At 44.4% G+C, this 25657-nt stretch overlaps 1 protein-coding gene across 1 annotated transcript; it reads right to left on the bottom strand.

Moving 5' to 3' along the window:
- Nucleotides 1-1158: 1158 nt before the first annotated feature.
- LOC130389652 (copine-5-like) lies at nt 1159-19202 on the bottom strand. Its single transcript, XM_056599530.1, has 6 exons — nt 18848-19202; nt 9139-9179; nt 7929-7975; nt 3978-4081; nt 2604-2643; nt 1159-1239 (listed from the first exon to the last, which is right to left on the bottom strand). Exons 1-6 carry the CDS (start codon nt 18955-18957, stop codon nt 1159-1161), a joined length of 423 nt encoding a protein of 140 aa, XP_056455505.1. The 5' UTR covers nt 18958-19202.
- Between the last annotated feature and the right edge of the window lie 6455 nt (nt 19203-25657).

The raw sequence follows: 25657 nt of genomic DNA, 5'->3' as shown, positions 1-25657 counted from the left end.
CTTGAAAAACAAAAAACTGTACTATTATTCGGATATACAGGGTTCTTCCCGTTCGTCTCGTCCCACCCCTAGTGCTAATAATGGAGTGGGCTGGTCTGGAGAGAAAATGCCAGGGCTGAATTTTTCTCCCAGTCCACCCCTGCTCACAACCGAAAGGAATCTAGGTTCAATGTCCACAACCTAACTGCATGCATCCTTGAGCAAGAAGCCAAGGCATTTCCTGGATTACTTAAAGTAAATAGTACTGTGTGCAGATAAAGAGACCAATGGACACAAACGATCACATGATCAGTCGATCACACACACACACACACACACACACACACACACACACACACACACACACACACACACACACACACACACACTCACTCACTTACACACAAACACATGCATGCACACACACACACACACACACACACACACATACACACACACACACACACACACACACACACACACACACACACACACACACACACCCACACACACACACCCACACACAAACACACATACTCACTCAACCACTCACACATCCAACACACACACACACACACACACAATCCATCAGTTGTCCTTCTTTTACTCCTTCTGTTGAGACTCATAAGCTACATAAGCTACTGTAAACATACAAATCTCAGAAAGTAGCACATTACTCTGGGCTGGCTGCAGGGCTTAGTATGGTGCTATGGCGCGGCTGAGTTCTATCAACTTCCCATGGTAGATTGCCTCTCTAATGAAAGAAATTGCATTGAGGAAGCCCCCGGTCATGTTCAATACCCCCTCTGTACCACCACACACAAGCCTAATCTCACAGAGCCAATGCAGCGCAGAGATGGCTGTTTATCACAGGCTTTCATCCCAAACAAATACAATATATAGTGAAAGTGCTAAAAACATGTAATGTTCCAGAGAGTCTCATAAAGGAAAGAATTTGGAGGACATTGTCCAAGTGTTGTTTTAGTTTCTCCCACATTACACAATAAAACCTCATTGGTTTACCCCATGTTTTGGGAGCAAGTTCAGCCATGATTGTTTGACCTCAGAGCTAACACTCCTCTCCCAGGGTACTGACTGTATTTCATTGAGCTATACGTAAAACTTCTCAGGAAGTTCTCATGGAGCAAATTAGAAAACGGAAACCAGAAGAAGTCCAACTTACCCCAGGGGCTTGTCCAGGCGACTGGCAGGGGAGCCCACGATCTCGCCCAGCGTACAGTACACCTGTCCCAGGAAGTCCTGTCGTTTTGGACGGCCCGAGGGAACCAAGGGTGCGAAGGTGGGATGGGGAATTAGGGAAAGAGGATCAGGCGAAGATTGCAGGAGAGCAACAAGGACAGCAAGTCGATGAGGAGTTTAAAGCATTGTCTGTATGCATTTGTACCAAAGTAAAAATAAAATAAAAGAAGAAGACTTCTGAGCAGACACGTACGTTAAGGTCGGCCGACTTCCGAGGTAGAGGAGGAGGAAGAGGAGGAGGTAGAAAGGAGGAGGAAGAGGAGGAGGAGGAGGTCGAGGGGTAAGAGAAAGACACCAGGCAGCAGCATCGACACAACAAGTGGAACAGAAGGCACAAGACTCAAATACCGGCCGTCATCGAAAAACAAGTGCAAGAGTGAGAAAATGAGAGAGTGAGGGAGAGAAAGAGAGAAAGAGAGCCATCAAACGGGAATGGTGGTATGAGAGGATTGGGAGTCATAAAGCCAGGAAGAAAGAAAATGACGAGAGAGAAAGAGAGGGAGAGAGAGAAAAAGAGACTGAGAGAGAGATTGGGATCCATATGGAACTGCAATGGAGAGAGTCCCGAGTGTGTGGAGGTTTGAAACACCAAGGTGATTAAAGAGTAATGTTTGCCCCGCGGTATGAAAAGTGAGATAATGATGAGTTTTATGCTGGTATGCAAACCAAGGGTATCAAATATATTCTTGGCGTGCATCTGTGTTTCAGGAGCATGAGGAGGAGGGTTGGTTGGTTGGTTATCAAAGCTTTTGCTGTCAAAGACACATCCAACGTCAGTATTACCTGACTACATTGGACTAGCGATGCCCACACACTGGCTTCATGCAGTGACTTGTCACAGTGTCAGAATATCTTATTGTCATATATTTCCCGTTGGATAAGCTGTCTAAATGTACGCTTGGGAAATGGTAATTTTAAATAACGGCATTATTGCCATCAGCGTTCAGAAAAGGTTTTTTGAAAAGCTTTGATAAGATTGTGATAAGGTGGCTTCATTTCTTATTAAAAATGAGGTCACAGGGAATGAATAAACCTGCTATTCAGGTGGAGAATTAGTCACACACGGAAGGTGAACGAGTGCATCGGTAGAATAGACGTTTTGGCAGATGATTCTTTCGTTAACACTCTTATTCAAAAAATATATTTGAACATTTGGACGTGACAAATTTTGGTTTGCATAAAACAACAAAAGCACAGAAGTCATGCACAAACAGTTCATCCATAGGCCCATGCCAGTCAATCATTTATATATATATAGGTTTTGGATATATATATAAGCATATCATATATATGTACCGTGCATGTATACTGCATATACATTGACATATATAGTATATCTCAAACAGAAGTTATCCTCTACTTACATGCTTTGCCAGATCTGGGCTTTTGGAATCAATATCGTACCTGAGATCACAAAGAAGAAGGCAGAACAGGTAGAGCACAGAGCACAGGGCAGAGGTAAACCACACGAGAGGCCGCTAACAAGTATACACCAGACTGCAAACAAATTGCACTGAACTGTTCTCCATCCCCACGCTCGAGTCGGGGACACCTGGGTCATTAAACAGGGCAGCTGAACAGAAAAGTAACGCAATGAATTGCTCATTTAGCAAGACTATTATTCGGTATTAGGTGTATTGTGTGTTTTGAGATTAATTAAAGAGAGTGTAGCGTCAGAGCGTCTGCCATTCAAAGTTAGCATAGCGGTAATGAACGCTCAGGGTGTCCCTCCTCCCAGCTCGGTGATCAAAGGGACATGTAAATGAGGACGAAAACTAATTGTGAGGGAAGTTACCGCCACCACTGCTGCCGGTGCCACACAGTGGCATCACTCAGGAACAAGAATTAATGAAGATTCTTAAAAAACATCCCCAGAGTCCCGCTCAACAAGATCTGAGTGAATATACACCCAGGGGGGTAGGGGGACACTGTGGAGCTCATCTATTCAGGATGGGAGACGAGGGGAGGGAAAGAGCAGACTGAAGAAAAAGATTGCCTATTCATTCTCAGGGCGCTCAATAGGAAGTCCCTCTGTGCCGATCTGGCGACTGATCTCTGGCCATGGAGAGGGGGGTGGGTGGGGGAGGGAGAGAGCGGACGTATCATTAGACGCTTGCTTGGCTTACCGACAGCAGAGAGATAGAGGTAAAACTTTGTGTGAGATTTTGGCTATCTTTCCCCGACACTTGAAAATCAAGGTACTGAGGGGATGAATAAGTGCTTGGTGTTCAGAGATAGAGGGAGAGGGAGAGAGGGAGAGAGGGAGAGAGAGAGAGAGAGAGAGAGAGAGAGAGAGAGAGAGAGAGAGAGAGAGAGAGAGAGAGAGAGAGAGAGAGAGAGAGAGAGAGAGAGAGAGAGAGAGAGAGAGAGAGAGAGAGAGAGAGAGAGAGAGAGAGAGAGAGAGAGAGAGAGAGAGAGAGAGAGAGAGAGAGAGAGAGAGAGAGAGAGAGAGAGGGAGAGAGCGAGAGCGAGAGCGAGAGAGAGAGAGAAAGCAAGAGACTGAGAGCTGAGTTAGTAGCAAGGGAGTGAATTTGTGCAGAACTGAAAAAGAGTGGAGAGAGACACAGAAAAAGGCAAAAGAGAGAGAGTAATAGTGATGCTAGGCCTTTGGGATAAGGGGGAGAGAGTTGAGTGGAGGGTTGGTGTAGGTTGTGGTGGTGGGAGTTGCTCGCGTGAGAAACACACACACACCGACTCGGTGCATCCTCAGAGGACCGGTTTCAAAAAGATTCACTCACACGTCAAAGCGCAGGTTCTGCTTCTCCTCAAAGAAGTAGTCCAGGATGTACTTTCTGACAAAGTCCGGGTTTAGCGTGTTGTCTATCACCTCCGTCCTCCCGAACTGGATCCGAACCGAGAGAGAGAGAGAGACACGAAGAGAGAGCGAGAGAGATGAAGAGTGAAGGAGAGAGAGAGAGATGAAGAGTGAGGGCGAGAGAGAGAGATGAAGAGTGAGGAAGAGAGAGAGATGAAGAGTGAGGGAGAGAGAGAGATGAAGAGTGAGGAATAGAGAGCGAGATAAAGGGAAAGGGATGCAAGAGACAGCAGAGAGCCAGAGAGAGGTTTGGAAAGATGTAAAATAAGAGTTGGAAATAAGTCGAGAGAGAGAGAGAGAGTGTCAGGAGGTGCGACATCACACCCTGTGCCACTGCATCGTTACCTCATCCTCAAGCTTCCCCTCCCCCGCCCACGACCCCGTGAGGTGACACAACTGGAGCAACACTTAATGATCACACCCATGCCAGCCCCCTCTGCAACCCCCAAGCCTCCTCCTTATTGTATAAGCAATGGTACAACCTGCAGCCGCACCACTATATGTACTCCAATTACCCAGGATTCATTAATAACTCAGTCGTCCATTTACGGCGACACTGAAACACTCCTTTAACGGCGATCAGCCGAATGGGGGGGCCTTAACGTAGCCGCTCGACAGGGGGGGGGGGGTACTCCGCTACAGTCGACAACCCTGAGTTGCTTTTATCGCATTAAGGACGCACCCTGTCAGGCCCCGCGGGAGCACGCGCTGCATGCTACACTAGCAGATGACAAACCGCCCTGCGTGTGGTGTGGCGGCAGGAGAGGAAGAAGGAGGGGAGGAGTGCAGGGGGGGGGGGGGTAGGAGTGCAGGGGGGGGGAGCACGGGCCCGGTGCTGTCACGGGCCGAGACCTTGGGAAGATGTGATGTGCGGAGAGACTAAATCAATAGGGAAACAGTGAACCCGCCCCCCAACCCGGACACACATTGACTTACATGCGCACACACACACACACACACATGCACAGGTACATGCCCAGACACACACACACACACACACAAAAACAGACACCATCAGACGCACACACAATCAGACACAGACACACAAACAATCAGACACACACACATGCAGATACATGCCAACACACACACAATCAGACACACACACACAAACACATGCATACATACAAACGTACACACACACACATACAGGTACGCACAAGCGCACACTCAATGTGTCCAGATTATGAATAATTCATGGTGGGAGGACTGACTTTGAGCTGCATAAATAAATGATGCCAAGTAGAAAGTGGTTCAGAAAACTGACACAGTGAATAAATAATAGTGGAGTTAAGGCTTAATGAGGAGGCGGAACTGCGGGATTATGGTGGCATCAGATCCACGCAAGAGGCACACATACACGCACACACACACACACACACACACACACACATAAACCCACACAGAAGATCCCTCACACATTCTTGAATATTGGCTAGAGACAGGTTAATGCGCAGGTGTTCAAAATCCATTTGCGCAGGTACATATGACAAAACGTGGGCACGGGGGGTTTATGGAGATATAAAGAGTGTATAGCGCCTAATCTTAAATTAAGTCCAAGTTGTGGAACGCTATGCTTCCCCCTTCATCCCGATGTCCTTCTTTCGGAAGCTAACTCCACATTTTTCTTTGGCGTGTAGGAGGAGTAGAGCCGGGAATCTGTGGGTCTTGAGCCCGCCGATGGCTGAGAGCCAAACTCATATCCAGAGCCTTCTGAGGCCCATTTGAGTGGCGAAAGGAGAAGAGTCAGCACTGGGACTAAGAATTGCCACCCGAGGAAATCACACACGCCCTCCCCTGCCACGTACTTCTGCTTACTTTATAACACGCACAGCAGAATAACTAGGCCAGTGGAGCCGCGCAACATGATGAGCTGTCAGATCAAAGCTTTCTGCAGGGAATACGCTGTATACAAGACCTCGCCATCCATTAGTATTAACGAGTATACTACATTGCGGTCTAATTTGTGGGTAGAAATATTAAATTAGTAGTACAGGTGCCATGCCTGTTAACAGGGGTTAGGAATGATGGTGTGGTTTCTATTGCCAAAACAAACTAATATATAGTGGACTTTATAAGGGGTGTGAATCTCTGAATAATGATTGTTTACATTGTGCAATGTTTGGATATACTGATTAGCGACAAAATGTATATAGACAAGCTGCTGTACAGACAATTATGCAGTTGATAACTAACTAGCATAACATCAATACATCACAATATGCCAGTATCCTGAATTGACTGGCATAAATTCAAGAATATTTATAGATTATAGACAGATCTAAGGCTTTGGAACCTATCATTAAGGGCATGAGGATGCTTTGCATTGTGTTCTGTTTGGTTTGGTGGCAAATATTTTGTATGTGTTGTCTGAGGGTGTTAAAAATAACCAAGAAGGAAAAATAACACAGTTCTCATGCAGGAGGGTGAATGGTAGTGGATAGGAACCCCCCAGACACACACACACACACACACACACACACACACACACACACACACACACACACACACACACACACAGACACACACTAACACACACTAACCCATACACACTCATACACATACACATACACACTCACACTCACGCACAGACACGCATACACATACACACATACACACACACATACACAGACACAAACAAAGTCATCAACACACATACACATACACGCACGTACTCGCACTCACACACGCACACACTCGCACATACAGTAGTGGTGGAGGATAGTTGGATAACAGTCGGTGGTGACATTGAGCCGGGTTAAGACCAGCCATATCTCCTCTGTCTGGGGACAGGATCCAAACCCACAACGTGTGTCAGAGGCAAGCAACAAAGAGCTCAGTCCGCACATTGAGCCACCCCCACCACCGTGCCTTTCTCTCCTCATTCACAGTGTCGTGTCCCTGCTAGGGTTAGAGACCCCCAGAGACAGCCTCCTTCACAGCCTGTGAGGTAGCCGTCTGGGACACTGCTTGAGCTAGCACTCTGCTAGCATGTGTTGGTCGACCCCCTAGAATGAGATCAAGCAGCCGTGAGGAGGTGTGGTTTGTGGGAGCTCTGTCTGTACCGGGGGAGACAGGAAAGGGGAGTGGCCCTATTAGTAGACAGCTGAATTCATGACAGGTGCTTCCAAGCACTGATCACCTGTCTTATCTTCTCCAGAAACAGCTGGAGGAAGGCGAGAGGAGTTAAATGAGGCGACGGATTGTTATTTTTTTTGGACGGCTGGATGTAGGTTTTGCCGAACACATTTCTGCACATACAAAAATAAACTGTGGGTTGTCCGTTTTGCCACCCGTTGTCATTTTGCTCCTGTACAGGGCGCGTTTCGGTTGACACCAAGCTCCCCCCGATAACGAGGGGCAGCGGTGTCATTACTATGCCATAGGTGTGTTTGTTTGAGCGAGAGCCTCCCTGCTGTCAAGCCGAGGCACAAAGGTCACTGGGCGCATGTTTCCTCTGCATGTTAAACAGCCGACCGGGGCCTGGCCGCAGCACCAGGGCGAACCATCACCTTGGATCGTCCTCCTCATCCAGTAGATGGTTGCGGGGGTTTGGAGATTACCCAAAAATAATCTTAAGTGTGAATCATCAAGCACTCCATGCCCTAGAAGTTTAGGTTATTTCGGGGTTGTGGCAAACGTCAAAGGCTCACCAGGACGGTTTAACGCGGTGGAATAAGTGGCGGCCAGGCCCAGCAATGCATGAATATTTATAGGGTTGATCAATGCTGAGTGATTGGCCAGTGTTGGGGGAATGCAGGGCGCTGGGGGGGGGGGGGGGGGGTTGTGCTGGCAGATTCTAGGTCAGGTGAGGGGAGAAGAGAGAGACTAGCTAGACCGGAGCCAGCAGAGAAAAAAGGCTTTCATGACTTACCTCTCTCCACTGTTTGCACTCCACTCCCTGGGTGTACAGTACGACCACTGAGAGAGACACAGAGATTGAGCACAGCGACAGAGAGAGTGAGAGTCAGAGAGATAAAGAGGGATAGAAAGAGAGATGGAAATAATTCAATGATAAACATAGCCCTTTCCTAGAACACGCTATACAGTGCAGAACACAGACCATCAACCACCGTTTTCCAGCTGTGTTCATATTTCATAGATGATAAACACGTTACAAGCTGTAAAATATGAACGCACGGTTACCGTGTAAAAACTCAACTTTTGCTTTGTTTGCTTTGTATTCGTTTACCGCTCATCATCAAAATCCCCCACAATACACCTTGTTGCGTTGACACCCTGACGCAGTGTGGAAGAGGATGTGATCCCGGTGCATGTCAAGCCCTGGGCGTGATCTCCACGGGTTAACAAGGAACAGCCGGTTATGGTGGAAGTCACGCAGCGCAACGCAATTAAAACACAACAGATTGTTAACAGGGGGGTCCGCCCGGGTCCTACGGCGGCCGTGACTCGTAAAGTCGGGGGGGATGGAGTCGGGGAAAGGGTGCGTACAAGGGCAACAAGACCTGTCACACGTCCTGTGGGGGCCTCCATGCCTCCGCAAGAATACAAATCAGTTCCCGGGAGGTATTTAGCCCCTGGTTGCTATTTACTTCCAAAATGAAGGTAAGAAAAAATAAAAAAGGTGTTGACTCCCAAGCCCGTTCTGCGGAGTGATTCCTGTGTTCGCCCGCTGCCACGACACATGTACGGTAATGGCTTAACGGGGAGGCGGGTAATGGCGGGCCCTGGGGGCCCGCAAGATGGTGGCTTGGCGTCTAACCGAAAGATGACTATTTGTATTCAAAGGGTGACTTTCTATATCCTGTATGCATTAAGGTACTTTCGGTGGCTCTCGTAAGCAGGGCCCTGTCACATCATTGTGCAAATGTAATGCGGTTATTGAAAGAACACTTTGAAACAGTGGCGGTGAACTGAATCTCAGTTAAGCTCGCTGAAAGAGAATCTGAGGATGCGTGTGAAATGAAAGGGTTGTTAATGCGTCGCATTCTCACTGAACCCGCTCACTTGCCGAGATGTAATGAGCGGTGAGATGCCTTTCCGTCACTTTACTGCTGATTGCTCACCAACTTTTCTATTCAACTATGTCTGTGTTGAATAAGGATATCATGTTGTTGACTTACGTGGGTCTGATTTGGAGAATGTGTCTCTGTCCAAAAGACTCCTGCAAGAGAAGAAAAGACAGAGAGGACGATGTCAGAAATTAGATTCAATCTTAGAGCTGGTGAGTTATCTTTATCAAATTGCAGCAATTTCGGTGATTAATTTGCAAATTTCTATTATGCATGAAGTAATAAAGAAACTGATGATAAGGGTTATTTTTAGTGTCATACTTTCCTAAAAACTCTTTTGAAAATCATCTTCTGGATGGTTTATTTGTACCTCAGGACAGTTCGTTACCCTCATGTCTTCAAAGAAGGACATGGGGGAATAAGAATCTGTCTGCAGATTTTTTGAAGGTTTTTCCATGCAGCATGAGTGTAGCTTGCAGCTAGTAAACAAAGCAGAGAGGAGGTGCACTCTAACTCTGGTTTATACCTTACTCATCCTCCCTTTAAATGCCACTGCAGTTGCTGTAAAAAAAAACAGTTAAATCAATTTTGAATGAATGGTGTGATGTGTAGCATGGATGCAATCAAACAATTGCCTCCCGGTTCCAATCGAGAGGTAGATGAGAAGAATACAACTTCAGCACTAAAATTGGCGAATGATGCACCAATAAATCTGCCATGTTTCCAATTCAGAGTTCTGGACCGCGATGTCAAATAACGGTGCAATGGAGAATGGCTGTCTCTTTGGTGGAGAGCACAAGAGCCGTGATGAATGTGTATGACATTGTACAACTCGATTCAAGCAACCTGATCATCACTTATTGAAACATAATTCTGTCATTCCGGAATCAGAAACCATCGTCACATCATGGTAGACTGGTACAAAGACGTCAGAGACAGCTTAATTTGGGTCACGGCGTTAGCGAAGACTGACCTCACCACAGTTGGTACATTGTCACTGTAATTATCACAGAGGAAAAATAAAGTCAGACTCCACTTGCGGCCCTCATGTCTGACCCACCTGGTTGTTGTCTGCCATCCATTCCACTCATCCAATTAGTCTGTCCATCACCTTCAGTCTATGTACTCACATGGAACAGAGGGGAGGGATAATTGCCAATGTCATTTCAACCAATGCAGATAATTAACCTAAAGACAACAACAGATAACCCACTGGGCTGAACCCCAGCCAATCAGCTCGCTCGAAAACCCCAGCAAATCTCATCGTTCGAAATCCCAATCCCGTAAAACACAAGCCCATTTCCAGACAATAGGTCCATCTTCTGATAATTCAGGCACTTCTTCTGTTCTGCTCTGATATGAGTGTAATAATGTTGTCTTTTCTTTAAACTCTAAGGAGGCATAGACCTGATCAGTGTTCCGTTGGCCCAATAGTGGACAGTGTGATGTGATTATTTTCAGGACATTAGGTTGAGTTTGTACATCTTCAGCTCTTAATTTTTAATTAGCAGGAAGTAGGCTATCATTTGTTTCCACCAAGGAAAATTGAGCATGAAAACGTACAATGTGTGATGGATTTTCTGATTCAGAGAGTTTCTGTCTCTGCCCATGCATCCAGTTAAGATTAAGTCAACTGACCTTATGCATACCTTATGCATAGCTTACGCATTTGGATATATTTTCCCTCACTTCCCTCATAAATACCTCTAAGCAAAGGAGCCTACCATATAAAGTTGAAGTCCCTTAACACCCCCATATATGCATTTTGATGGCTGCCCTCATTTGAGGGCAGCCAATCTTAAATACCCTGAATTCACTTCACTCAGTCACACGTTTTTGTGCTTGGTTATTAATGATTTCTGACAAGTCTACTATATATAGACCTTGTTAGTCTCTCTGAGAAATGTCAAAATCCTAATGGTTAGGAAAGATTGCTCCGTTATAGTGGAGATAATTCACCTGAATATGATTGGGCATAACAATGTGGTAGAGCATTACAATGTGGGAATTACAATGTTCCTATTCACTGGTCCCTAAAAAGGATAGGACTTATCAGTTACGGTTGAGTGTATCTCTGCATTAGCAAACACACATTTAGCGTAGCTCTGTAATCAGAGATAAAAAAAAAGCAAGGCAAGGATGGCTTTAAACTTTCTCATTAGGCGTTCACTTTTTCCAAGCATTCTTGTTGTGTTTCTTTTAAAAAAACAACCATTTTCTCTCCTCTAAAGGCAAAATTAAACTTCTGCATCCTGCACGTATGCAAAGACCCTTGGAGATCCAGCAAACCTTTGTTGGTTGATAACAAAGCTTTGCAATGAGTCCTCCCTCTTTGTGGAGTAAGTAATCACCGATTGGGCGAGCGGGGAAGGAGCATAGTGTTTTGTTTTGTCCACAAAACACAAAAATATAATGATTGCACCCCAAAAAAATCGAAACACTGTATTTACACTTGGTCGTGATACACCAACATATCCATGTGAAAATGATATTGCAAAACATAATTTTCACGTGGATAGATTGCTTTTCAAAAATATAATCAATGGAGCAGGGTCCCGATTCTCTTTTCCTTATTTGCCCGTCGTTTGATGGATATTTGGGGTTTCCAACCCCCTTGTGAGTACGTTAACATAACGTTGGGGGAGAAATGCAGGCAGTTCTGCAAAGATGTTTGCATAACAATGTGTGCCAAGATCTGTGTCATGTGAGGCACGGATGTTCACAAACGTACTGTAGTCAGAACTGTGGATCCATCTTCAGACACCTCAATGTGAGAGGAGATACATTTGGCCCATTTAAGTAGAGCCATTTGTGTAACCAAAAGATAAACAGCTTGTTCTACCTATAATGCATCTGGGTTATCTTTCTCAAACTCTTTTTCCATACAAGATGAAAGCAAATCTGAGAAAATAACATATTCCTAAAAGCTTTACTAAATGAATTCCGTACTGCGTGAGGCTAATTGGATTTCGTTTATCTAGCTCCAGCGTGATAGGGATGCATGATCATGCAGAGAGCTCTTAATGCTACATTTGTCCCCCAGGCCTTTCCATCATTACACCCAGGATATTTAGACATTCTGGTGTCTCTATTAGCCACAGATACATCTGCTAACCTTCACCGTGATGGCGGCAGGTGTCTCCTTCACCACCATCTGTTTAATTATTACGTTTCTGGTCATCATGGGACCCTCCAGGTCCACACTATCCAACACAGAATAATCTCTGAACGGGCATCCTGTAAGTAGAGTGAATCTCAAACATAAAAACCAACAACCAACAACTCTTTACTGGTCCAGTAAATGGGGACACGTCGTGGATAGGCTCCAATGCGTGCACCAATGCCGATTCTCTGAGGCTACGTGACTGTGTCTGCTTAATGTTTGGACCGGGAATAATACCCTTGCTAATTGCATGCTGTGACAGTCTGTGTGGTGATAGCTGGCATCTGAGAGTTAGTGGGGAAGATTTGAATGTAGATACTATGACACTGGAAGGGTACTTTCCACAGAGCTTATTGTAAATGCATTCCAATTACACCTCATCTAGTGTCTGTTCGTGTGAAAAGGCCTGAGCTGTCAATCTGTTTTCACTCATTTATATGCAAAATTATGCACATGCATTAATGTACAAACACCATTTTTGCACACATAGACACTAACACTACAGATAAACTCAAACATACTCTAACACATACACATAAACATACACATACACAGACTCATACATTTGCATACCGAGTGGATGGCACATCATTTACTAACTTCAGAGTCAAGCACAGTTAAGCTTCCAAAGTGTGTGCGGCATTTAGCTTTTTGAACTAGCACTGAGAGTGAGGTGATACAGGAGATGGTGGGATGGGGGGGAGGGGATGGGGGGCAGGGGCGGCAGTGAACAACATGTGGTAGAAGCAGAGAGGAGGAAGTGTGCAATCGGTGGTGACACAGCGTAGGCCTGCAATAAGCTACGTTTGGTGACAAAAACACAATAGGAGATGGCTGAGGCACTGTAATTAGCATGACTCGCTGACTACTAGAATTGTAAGAAGCGTGCATTTTAAATATACCCATCAAATGATAATGCGATCACCACCCTTAATATCTTGCGCACAGCCCCCACATGACACACAATGAACGAGGTGCTGAATATGACAGCTCTCCAAGCACTGAAACATGGACAGGTGTGAGTGTAACCTCAGGAGAATAGGCCCGCTTAGCGCTGTGCTCAGCCAATCAGTAAGCATCAGTAACCCTAACCCCCCCCCCCCCCAACTGCAGAAAGCCAACCACAACGCCCTCAAAACTATTCTGGAAGCTCCCTGGAAATACCAGGAAAAATTAAAAAATGAAAAGGCGCCGTCATTATTTGCCTAGAGTGATTTGAACTGCATGCAATATGTCCCTGTTACCCCGACCAAATCAACACTCGAGGACTGCACCACCAGGGAACCTGCAGAGTGTTAACACCCACAGGCACGGCGCCACCGTCTCGCCAGAGGTAGCCCCCCCATGCCTGCCCTGGCCGCCGTTCCGTATGCTTTCATCCTAAATGAGCATATATCAATAACAAAGACACTGCCACGGGCAACACTGCCTGGGCTCCAAACTCATTTTCACTGTGTCACGGGTTCATGCATAATTATTCACTCCGTCGACCTGTGAGACTCGCCGAATGCATTCTTTACATCGTCAAAATTGGAAAAAGAACTTCCCCTGTGTGTTGACATGGGCCAATCCCCTCGCTGCTTCGCCGCCATTAAAACACCGGTGCAGTGTCGAGGAGTGCCATTACTAAACATGAGAGCTTCACACTCTCAGGTGTGTCGTCGTCCCCCACCCTACACATGCTTCACGCTACAATGCTATTTGCAAATCGTGTTCTCGTTCAGGGCGCTCCTCGATTCATATTTCGTTCTCCGGTGCTGGAACACGAAACCAATTAATTTAAACTTACGAGTTTTCTTAATAGTCGCGGAAACACAAGAGGGCGTTCCATCCAAGAAACCAGGTCACATAGTTTGATTTGAATAATTACAGCAGACTATAGAGAGCTGATACACATAATCTGAAACTCAATGCATCGAGCCAAGACTACAGATGAATGTCGTAAAGGAGGCGAGAGAAAATACAATGAAATAAACACTGGGTTAGTTACGCAGATCGAATTCCCATTCCTGCTCACCAACAATTGTTTTTGACAGATCGAGCCGTGAAGTCACATGTTCTAATCATTACAGCACCACATTGATTCCCTGTGGGTATACGTGCATGTGTGTGTGTGTGTGTGTGTGTGTATGTGTGTGTGTTTGCATATGTGTGTGTGGGTGTGTATTAGGGCTATTAAGTTCTGGTTGGTTGGTTGGTTGGTTGTCGATATGCATTTGTTCGACCAAATACTCATTGGTCGGATAATCGCTGGTGGTACTTTCATTATGAAATAAACGCTTCTTAGTCCATTATTTTTAAGGGAGGGAAATATGCAGGCTGATGTAGCCTATTACATTTTTTAGTGATAGGCTATATTTTGTTTAGAAAAACATTAATTATCAATAAAAATAATATTCAAGGCTCCGTAGTTTCTGTGATAATAATAACTGTATGGTTTTATAGACTTTAAATTTAAGGGTGACTACTCACTGAACTGACATTTACCCAGCTACAAACTAATTTACTCCATGTCACGTCTGGCAGCATGTGGTTAAAAAGAACGACGAAAAAATAAAAACTCTAGGCCTCGTTTTTTTTTTCAGGTTGTCTGCGCCGCTCTGCCAACTTTTGTGTTTAACGCCCTGTAGGCTTTGAGTGTGAACCTATCAGACTTGGTACCTCGGCACGCGTAGCAGCCTCAACCATTGGGACCCAATACATAAAAACACAGAATCCAATGGTCCGACTCTGCTCGGTGCGGCCCTTAGTAGCTAGCGGGGTGTGATCCGCTTCACGCGCCGACCCCAGTAAACACGTAGCCCTGCGTTTTGTGACGCCTTCAAACACCTCCCTCCCACGTGTCCAATTGTATTGGACGCATTATCGTGAGGGGCAAGGGATTGTGTGAAGGCTCGCGACGTGGTGAAGGGACGAACATTGAACTTCGGTCAACTTTATGCAAATGTGAGGGTAGTGCTTGTGATTGGACAATCACCATTCGGCGATAACTGCTTGACCATACAGACTGAACATCCAGCCTGTAACATAGAAGCTCTGCCCTTACTAAGTCAGACTCTTGACCATGAGCAGAGCTGAAACCAAGAGACTAAGGCCCAATACCATTTCTACCCCTTCCCCTTACCCCTCCCCCTTGTTTTGAAGGGGTAAGGGGAAGGGGTAAGGGGAAGGGGTAAGGGGTAGAAATGGGATTGGGCCAAGAGCTACTCCAAAGTAGCTCTTACAGGATAGTTAGGCTACCAGGTAGAATAGAGTGCACTACTACTTATTAAGGTAAAAGGAGAGATAATTGTGCAGCTAATTTATTTTTCAATAACTTTTTATCATTTCTGCCAACTCTACGACCAATCAATCGGTCGTAGAGTTGGTTGAATTTCCGTCCACCAAGATTTTCTTAGGTTGTCTACAGCCCTAGTGTGTATGTATGTGTGTGTGTGTGTCGGGGGGGGGAGGTTTAAATGACAGGAATGCTACAAGATGTTGATCGACCCTGGAGAATGTAGCAATCAGCCGCCTTCCACATACATTGGGGTCTTTCCCTGGCTGCCGTTAATCAGTGGATGGTCCAAGTAATGTGACCTCCGTGATCTTGTGTTTCGGTAGGTAATGAATCCCTGGGGACCAGAGTGGCCCGGTCGCATTAAATCCTCCCAGCTGTGGAATACATTGATTGGTGCAGTGGTCCTCTAACCAATCCATCCTGGAAAATGAATGGCTATGCTGGAGCACGGAGGCACCGTAGGAAAACATTAGTGAACATGGTGACATTAGTGTGACACCGGGAACAGAAAATGTTTTGTGCAAGCCGTAAACACCATATTAGTCCTGCAGACGGGCACCCGGGATGTTGATGAATCACCCCGGTCATGTTTGGCTACTGAAAGGCTTGTTGCCTTTGTGTCTTTGACCCGGTGAACTAGTGCAGAATACTGTAAGCTCCAGGCAACTCTCTACCTTCTTTGGTTAGTACGGACTGGAATTAGTTACACTCAGGACTGAAACTAAGGATCATGTGGATGAATTGAGTGATGAAAATGTATAGATCTTTCATCTTATTTTTTTTTGGCCTACAATGGGCAGGCAAGATAATACTGTAATTTCATTATATTTCAAAAGTTATGTGCACTGCACAGTTGTGCCATTTAAACTGGTTTTGAGATCGAATTAGTTGTGGTGTGTATTAAGATAAAACAACAATTCTCGAAAGATTCTCAGAAATGTTGAATCCCATTGTTTGTCTATGTTATTTCAGACTTTGACACTAGAAGCTAGTTAGTTTATGATTTTTCACCATCTGTTACACCATAAAGGGACAATTCAGAACTACACCACTATACCGTAGCTAGAACCTTACTAGACATATCGCGCTTAACAATACTTGAGAGTTCAGCTTGCACTATTATGACGTATTATGCCATATTGCCACATACCACAAGACACACACACAAACACACACACACACACATAAAGGGAGCTCTCTTCAGTCTCCTGCAGTCATTTCATCTTCATGTTAGAAAACGAAACCCTCCCAAATGAAGTAGCTTTAGGCCAGCTGTGTGAGCTGACCTATATGAGAGAAACCAGCCAAAGAGAGACAGAGCGAGGAGAAACACTTCTATCGCTCTGTTATCAACTGAGAAAGTGAGTGTTTTCTTTCCATGCCTCCGGTTTTTCAGCCCGCACAACTGCAGTAGGGGTATGAAGAGGTGCCGAGGAGAGAGGTGAGAGATGCATTGCAATTCTCGGTTTCGCCGCAATCTCAGAGCCCCCACAGCCGTGCCGAATCAATTACACAGTGGTGTGGTGCTGTTTGCTCTCCTCTACGGAGTATGCTTCTTTCTCTTTGTTATGCAGACTAGTGGCTGTGAAAGCCCTGGAGGAGAGATATGGAAAGACTTTGGCCCGTTTATTTAGTTTTTGTTTTGATTATTTGGTGCATGTGCAGATATTTCAGGAGGTTCATCCTTCAATTGGGTTGGTTTGCTTTTCAACAGTTTTTTAAATGTCATTAATATTCAATCATATTATTTTGCATTCAAAACTAATAGAAAAAGCTCCATGGAGCGAAAAAGGAAAATAGTCATCTGAAGCAGAGAATATTTTAAGACCATGAAAACAGTTTTTCTCTGTAATAGCGCTGTGCCCTGTAGCAAGGCAGAAGGGAATTACAGATCACCATAGCCAGAAGGCTCTCGCACAGGAGCCCACAGCAGCATAATGAGCATACTAAGAAATATTCAAGTTACACAAAGAATGCTCAACACACGTCGTGCACACACACACACATATACACACACAAATCGATACATAACAATCCGAAACACAGTCATATGGTTGGGTTACAGGTTAAGACATATGCATCACAAGTGCACACACCCACTCTCAACACAACTCAACACATGTTCACCCACTCTTGCTCCAGAAGTTCACGTTATGTAGCATTTTGTGTTAATGCACAGTAGAGCAGAAACCTATGCAAGATTCTACTCTGGCATGAGTCCCACTGTGCTTAGAGGTATCTATAGGCCTATACTCATCCATTATATATTGTATGAAAAATTCTGTAAAAAAAATGTAAAATCTGTGTCTTCTACTGTCTTGTACTAACACGGGTTATGATATTTAGGTTAAGATAACCATGGTTCTGCAAAACCAAATGTCAATAATATTATCTTCAAACTATTTTCTTTATTCATATATATCAAGTAAAGATTTGATGAAATTGTCTTAAATAAAATACATTCAAGGTGGCACATGAATCAGGCTAATTTAACCAACTCGGACAAGCCATTGAATTTCAAAATAGACATTGCAACATAGATACGTACAAATAGAAAGCTGTAAATTGGAGTGCCTAACTTAGCCTATATTGAATACTGTAATGGTGTTGGCTACAGTGAGAAAAAAACGTTGCTACTGAACCTTATGAGAAATCAACACATATGTAATGATGTCAATAATCCTGTCAATGTGTAGGCCTATCTATAATGCTCCCTTTATAACGTTGTATTCTATTAATTTACTGTGTAGTGAATAGCCAGACGTTGCTGTATCTATCTGTTTCTGCTGGATTTTAAAAGCGTTCCCAGCGCTCATTGCACCACACCCAATTTAACAATGTCAAGTGCCTTATGAAGTAACGACCAACTACAGAAATGTATATCACATAGCCTACTGAAGTACTATTAGGTATGTTTACAACATGTTAATATTGGTCATTTATGGTAAAAATGCATATTCCCATTTGCATGCACTTTGCCTCAAGGGAGACACCGGCCGACCAACTCCCAACGGTCGATGTGGCACGCGACTCTCGAGGCGGGAAAGGGAAACACTGACTAACAGCCAACCAAGCGACGCGTTAGGATGCTTCACTGGAACCTTAAAACTCGTTTAAATGTAACCCCTACCCAAGTTTATCACTACAAAGACACTAGCTCTAGGGCGTCGATATAACCCCCTCTCCCCAGAAATCAAGAAATTGTTTGTACAGTTTGAATATATTACTATATATTCAAACTATATATTCATAAGCCTACCATAGTTAACTACAGGGCTTGCATAGCTTTACTCCAAGTGCTGAATCTCGTCAACGCTCACGGATCCAGACCGAAAGTCTGATGCAGAGGCACGGCGACATGAGCGACTCTGACTTACCTGCATGACACGGTGATTTCAACTTTGGTGGCCGGGATGCTGCCCGTTATGGGATCGAAGTCACAGACTGTGGCCATGGCCTCCAGTTTGTCCATAACGTCTCCCTCCATATGTGCGGGAGACCCGGGACTGCTCCCCGGTTCGCACAGCCTCGCCACAAGTGTGTTTCCCCGAGAGCCGAGAGTGATGAATGTGGTGGAGAAAAGGCACGGAGAGAGAGTGCGGTCAGATGTTTGAAGTCATCTCCACCGGAGTGTGATCACCATTAACGCCGGTTCAATTTGGAACCGGCAAAAATCAGCCAATTGACTTGGCGATTGGAAAATTGCGGGCAGGTCTGCGTGTGAACTTCGCAGTTTACATGTAAGGACTGGTCTGGTCTCTCCTGGTGTTGGAGGGCTTGGAAACTCTCCGCCCGCTCTCCCCCCTCCTCCTCCCGAACTCCACCCACTTTCTGCATTCTTTCACATGCGGCGGTGACTTCTACTCAAACATACATTACAACGTTTGACAATTATTGGCGTATATTATTCCTACGTGGGACCCATGAAAAGCTAACCTCTTCGTCGAAGCATATACATTGTTAGATTTTACAAATGTCCGACGAAATGAATATGGATAAAAACGACCGCGGTTTAAAACTAATTTTCTGTCTGTGCACAATCAGAACCTGGACAGCTCCGCGCTATCAGTGCTTTTACTTTGAAGTTGTCGTATCAATTGAAATCATGGTTGTATGTCTACTCAAGGGTATATTATGACATAATATATACGGATATCATTGCAAACAATTTCGATCCGCTAAGTAGCCTAGTTATTCGTTAACTAGAGTGAAAGTGGAGTGTCTATTCGTTCGTTAACTAAATCGAAGGTGGAGTCTCTATTTGCCTCGTTGTTTTTAGACGCCATAGCCATCGTGGGTCCTGTGTGGTTGTTTAGACACATCTGAAACATTTATGTGTACACGGATCTGTTTATACAGGGCAGCAATATACTTCTCCGAATACATCAGACAGAACATTCCTCGGGACTTTCTATTTTTGTGATTGTTCTCTCTGCATATAATGAGAATTTGTTTAACATAAACAATGCAAACACTGTATCCCCTTAGTGATGCAAGCAATGTTATGGTCGAATGGAAATTATAATAAATTAACCACTCCGACACCTTTTCAGGACGTCACCTTGCCTTATTCATAATTTCTGACGCTCTTAACTGTGTGAACGTTCTTAATGCATGCATTGGCCATAGAAAAACGCCTAAATAATGTAAGCAAAAAGTACACACACCTGCATATTCACACACACACAGACATAGCTACACAAACACATATACACACACACACACACACACACACACACACACACACACACACACACACACACACACACACACACACACTTTCATAAATAAGCGCACACATAAGCAAATCAGGCCCTTTCCATTAAACCACGAGTTCCCCAGGCAATCCATCACACTCCAGGTGGCCCAGTGGGCCTCGGCAGGCATTGTGGGAGGGCTGAACAGGGTGGAAATGCACCACTTACCATGCACATGGAATCCATGTGTGCTACTGATTGGGAGGTCAGTGCTGCTCACAGCTCCTGGATGCACGTACACTCTGCTTCATGATACCCTGCATAATTAGGACCCTTGGTGCCATCGAGGAACTCACTATTCAAAGCTTCCATTAGACAACCAACCCCCACCGCACAGCCTCTCGTTTTTCCTCTCTCCCCAGGTCACACCAAGGCGGGGGCGGGCGGAGGGGGGGGGCGGACTGGTCCGTCCCTGCCTGGGGGAAGGTGTAATTACACAGGACCTCGTTTGGGTCTCAGCGGGGGTTGTTGGCAACGTGAACGGTTTTAGTGGCCTTCCTTCCCGGAGCTGAGACCAACTAGCCGTTGGAAGTATGCAAGGATGGATAAAACCCCCAGACCCTCTGGATGAAGTATTGATAGCCTTTAAACCTTACCATGGGAATCGAATGTCCGGGAACAGGAACCTCAGAGCTCAGCTGTTGGAAGAACTGAGGGCAGACTGAGAAAAAATATTAATTAAGAATTATCTATATACATATATATATATATGTATATACATATATATGATATATTAATAGCAGTAACTTAAAACTATACGTTCTATGTTGCCTCTGCAATCGTCGGTTCAATGCATACAGTGAACACTGTATTGCCTGAAATCTTCTGACACATTTCTGTGCAGGTTTCACAGTCCAGTGGAGTCATACCTTTATCCCCCAGTCCAGGTCCAGAAACCTTGGGCAGAAGAATGAAATACAGAAACCAAGAGAGCGTGGATTTGAGAAGAGTCTTAACCCAAAGACCTCTCCCTTCTGAAGTGGAAAACAGAGAAAATGATTAATCTCTGCCGGTTTCCATCAAGCATCGACGAAGAATTCTCTGCAACTCGCCAATGTCAAATAAAACTGTCTTGCATTGATATGTATACAACAAAACAACTACATTGAAGGATACGTTCTTTCGTGTTTTATGTTATAAATCGATAAGGCCCTTTTGCTTATGGAAACATGAAACCTGTTTATTTACTCATTTACTTATTCTACGCTGAGCGCTAATCCCTCCAGCAAGATGACACCCCATACACTTCTTTACAGAACAGTCTGCGCTTTGCACATGACGCAGTGCCGCAGGCGGTACATATGGGCCCGTAATCCAGATCGCTTGAGAAGTATTGGGAGCCTCACTACACAATATGCTTAACTGCTCCATTGCTCTGTTGTATTGCCTGGCTTAGTGACAGGAAAGAAGGGGGGGAAACGACAAAGATCCAGCTATTGAAGACCAATGGACCATCCACATACTCTAAGGAAGGCAAAGCTGGGCTCTGGCTCATTCATCTTGCAATTGACGGTGAGACAACCGGTTGTCAACCACACGGCTTTAAAGAAAGCATCAAAGCATCAGAGGAGGGGGGAAAAGGATGTATGTGTATGTGTGTGTGTGTGTGTGTGTGTGTGTGTGTGTGTGTGTGTGTGTGTGTGTGTGTGTGTGTGTGTGTGTGTGTGTGTGTGTGTGTGTGTGTGTGTGTGTGTGTGTGTGTGTGTGTGTGTGTGTGTCTGTCTGTCTGTGTGTGTGTGTGTGTGTGTGTGTTTGCGTGTGCGTGTGTGTGTGTGCGTGTGAGTGTGTGTGTGTGTGCGTGTGTGTGTGTGTGCGTGCATGTGTGTGTGCGTGTGTGTATGTGTATGTGAGTTTGTGTTTGTGTGTGAGTATGTACGTGTGAGTATGTGTGTGCATGTGTATGTGTAGCAGTGCTCATCATTCAGACCCTGTTACAGAGAGTTAATCCCTCTCTCTGATTGAGCGGTGGTAGCGTGCATAGCCTCGACTCCTGTCACGGGAGCAGCATGGTGTGTCCGTTCATGTTGGCGGCAGAAAATAGCCTTGTTTCAGTGTATTAACAACGCTCCGTATCACTGTCTTACAGTGAGTCCACTGAATTTATGACATATGTGACTCGCTTATGTGCAATGGACAATTCAGTGAATGTCAAGCATAAATAAAGTGTTGCTAGGGAATTAAACCAAAGACCGCAAACAAAAAATCTTTAGGTATCATTTTAAGACAGATATAGTGCATGCTAGTATTTCTAGTTGAGGGTTGGAACACAATATTAAAGATTGTGGCATAAATGTTGGTGATTTTCTCGGGACAGGATCATTCAAATTGCTTTTTGATAATAAACAAATCTGTGTGTTTATTGAATGCTGTCTTGCATGTGGAAAGCAGAAGTTTTCATCATTCCGCACTGTGATTGCAGAAATGCCTCTGCATTTTAATAAAAGGAAATAATATTGTAGGCACATCTCATATCCTCTAACGGATTTACTGGCTAGCCATATGTGACAGCTCGGAGAATTCAGCAGAAGAGCCCGCCGAATGGAACGGCCGTGAGATTGGTTCAGAAATGACAGGCACCTTAATTCTAAGGCTGCAGCATACATGTGCCTCAACTTTGAACCCTGCCAATCTAAGTCAACCAAAGGGTATCAACGGTGATGTCAAGCAAGACAGCACACTCCACCAACCAAGCAATGACAACTCCAAACCAATATTTAACCAAGACTGACGAAGTTGCGCCATCCAGTAGATACACGTTCAAATGGCAACAAACCACAGATTTCACATGAAAGCAATTAAATGGATGTGATCTGTGAAATCAGCCGGTGATGTGGTCGGTTGGTAGAAATGAATGGGTGGAGAGAATACAATAAAATACAATTTCTTGGTGGAATGAATGAAGAGCAGCTGCCGGCGTAGCACCTCATTACACTCTGCACATCCGTTTGCTCCGAGCAAGACCGGCAAATAGTGTGCCAACAGGTTGTGATGCATTGCTCCTGGTTCGCTCTGGTCCGACCGGAGGGTTTCCAGGTAATTTCATTGCAGGTTGATGCTTCATATTTGAAGTTTGGTGATGTAGAACTAACTCTGCATGGCCTCAGATGACGCACACACACTCATGTCCGGAGGAAACACAGAATCACCCCTCCCTACAGCCTGCCTGTTTCATCTCCTTCTCTGCAACCTTTCTTAGCAGCCACTGTGTCACTTCATTCAAATGCCAAGATGTCAGCAGCCTCCTAACCAAAAAGAAGAGCCCTCGTCAATGATTCCTTCAGTGGAGGAATAGGAGACCTGTATGTACAGGAGTAATCAGGATTGAGGTCATTTTTTTTTTTCCGTGTGAGGGATTTTTAAACAACATGGGACTTGCAACAGCCTCTCCACTCCTGGCTTGCAGACAACAGTATGACCTATATCCAGCCATTCCTGAGCATATCGTCCCCATCATTATCATCATCATCTATATATTCAATCGGGTCACTCTTAATCAGGAGATCCTCGAGTGGAGCCTTAAACCCTTTGATGAGCCGCCATCATCTTAAATGAGAATACAGTTCACATTGGCAGCATCATCTCTGTTTTTTCTTCTTTTAAATATATCTGTGTACCATGAGGCAACTGATGTGTACCATTACTGCTCTGTGAAGTGAAGTGTGAGTAGTGTATGCTTGGTAAGTTAATTATTTTATTTTATTATATATATATATATATATATATATTTTATTGGCAAAGGCAAAAGTCCTTCAGGACATAGATCATTAACATTGTATGCATCTGGACATTTGCTAAGGTCTATAAGGTATCACTAATATGTATGGAGCCAGATATTATTAATAATAATATACAATGCTGTATATGATTAACTTTGTTATTGGTGCTATATTCTTGCTGTTCCTGTATAGTATCCCTTCAAGATTACAATTAATGTAAATATGCCTGCATCTGTGTATACGTTTTTGTGTGTATTATGTGTATCAAAACCAAAGAATTCATATACAACCATCTATGCAGAAATTGCAAAAAAAGTTCAAATGGTATCAAATTGGTGCCAATTCAGAAGAAACTGCAAGATTGAAAGGCTTTTTAATGAAAATGTTTTCGTGAAACATTGGCTGAGGTCTAATAATAACAGATGATCCACATTATCATCATCTTCCTCTTCCTTATTACCATCATCAACATCTTCTAAGAAGTCATTTACAGCTATAAATCAGTGATGAGGAACACTCTTTCATAAATGATGATTGTGCCAGAGCATAATCTTACGGCATATATAACGGCAGTGCTCTTCAAACATGTTGCCTAAATGATTGCCAGATTGTGTCTTTGACATATAATCGTGAAGAAATATTTTCACAAAGATTTTGTCTGTTGTTTGTCTGATGAAAAAAAAAATCGAAACGGTATAGTGGTAAAAACACATATGATTCAAAGAAAACACAGACAGCATACAAATTGTAAAGTCACAACAAGACCTATCCATATTGTGTCCTCTAAATCTTGCCCATTAACGTGATGTATTTGTAATCATTAACCAGCTGGTTTTATAAAGCATTTAGCCACCAGATGTCACTAATTGTTATTCTCCTAGAGGACAGCTATTTCAATTAAACTATTTAATCTCTTAATTAAAACCAGAATTCCAATTAGTATACCATAGTTAACATCTATGACAAATACAACACAGATCTCTTTTACACCAGGGACTTTTTACAACTGAAGCTGAACTTGATAAGGGAAACAAAAGGATCTCAATCAAAATCATTAATCTTTGCCATTCCCGTGATGTATATTGTTCCAAACTAGGGGAAGCAGAGAAGGAAGAGACAAGCAAAAGACAAGGAAGAGTCTTTTATCCACTGAGCAACTCCCCCTTTCACCCACCAAGGGAAGGGAGTTGCATCTTTCAGCTGTTTCCTTTTTCCTTTCTCAGAGCTATATCCATGCAAATCAGTATGTTATCCCCTTGCTCTCTCTCACTCGCTCTCTCTCTCTCTCTCTCTCTCTCTCTCTCTCTCTCTCTCTCTCTCTCTCTCTCTCTCTCTCTCTCTCTCTCTCTCTCTCTCTCTCTCTCCATAATTTTCTCAGAGCTATATCCATGCAAATCATTACGATATTCCCCTGCACACTCTCTCTCTATCTCTCTCTCTCTCTCTCTCTCTCTCTCTCTCTCTCTCTCTCTCTCTCTCTCCATAATTTTCTCAGAGCTATATCCATGCAAATCATTACGATATTCCCCCTGCACACTCTCTCTCTCTCTCTCTCTCTCTCTCTCTCTCTCTCTCTCTCTCTCTCTCTCTCCCTCTCCCTCTCCCTCTCCCTCTCTTTTTCCCTCTGCCATCCCTCTCTCTCTCTCCCTCTCTCTTATCCTCCCTATCTCTCTTTCTCTCTTTCCCTCTCTCTCTCTCTCTCTCTCTCTCTCTC

Source organism: Gadus chalcogrammus, chromosome 1, assembly GCF_026213295.1.
Source record: "Gadus chalcogrammus isolate NIFS_2021 chromosome 1, NIFS_Gcha_1.0, whole genome shotgun sequence".
NCBI lineage: Eukaryota > Metazoa > Chordata > Actinopteri > Gadiformes > Gadidae > Gadus > Gadus chalcogrammus.
The sequence above is the reverse complement of the archived record's forward strand: the minus strand, read 5'-3'. Positions and strand labels throughout refer to the sequence as shown.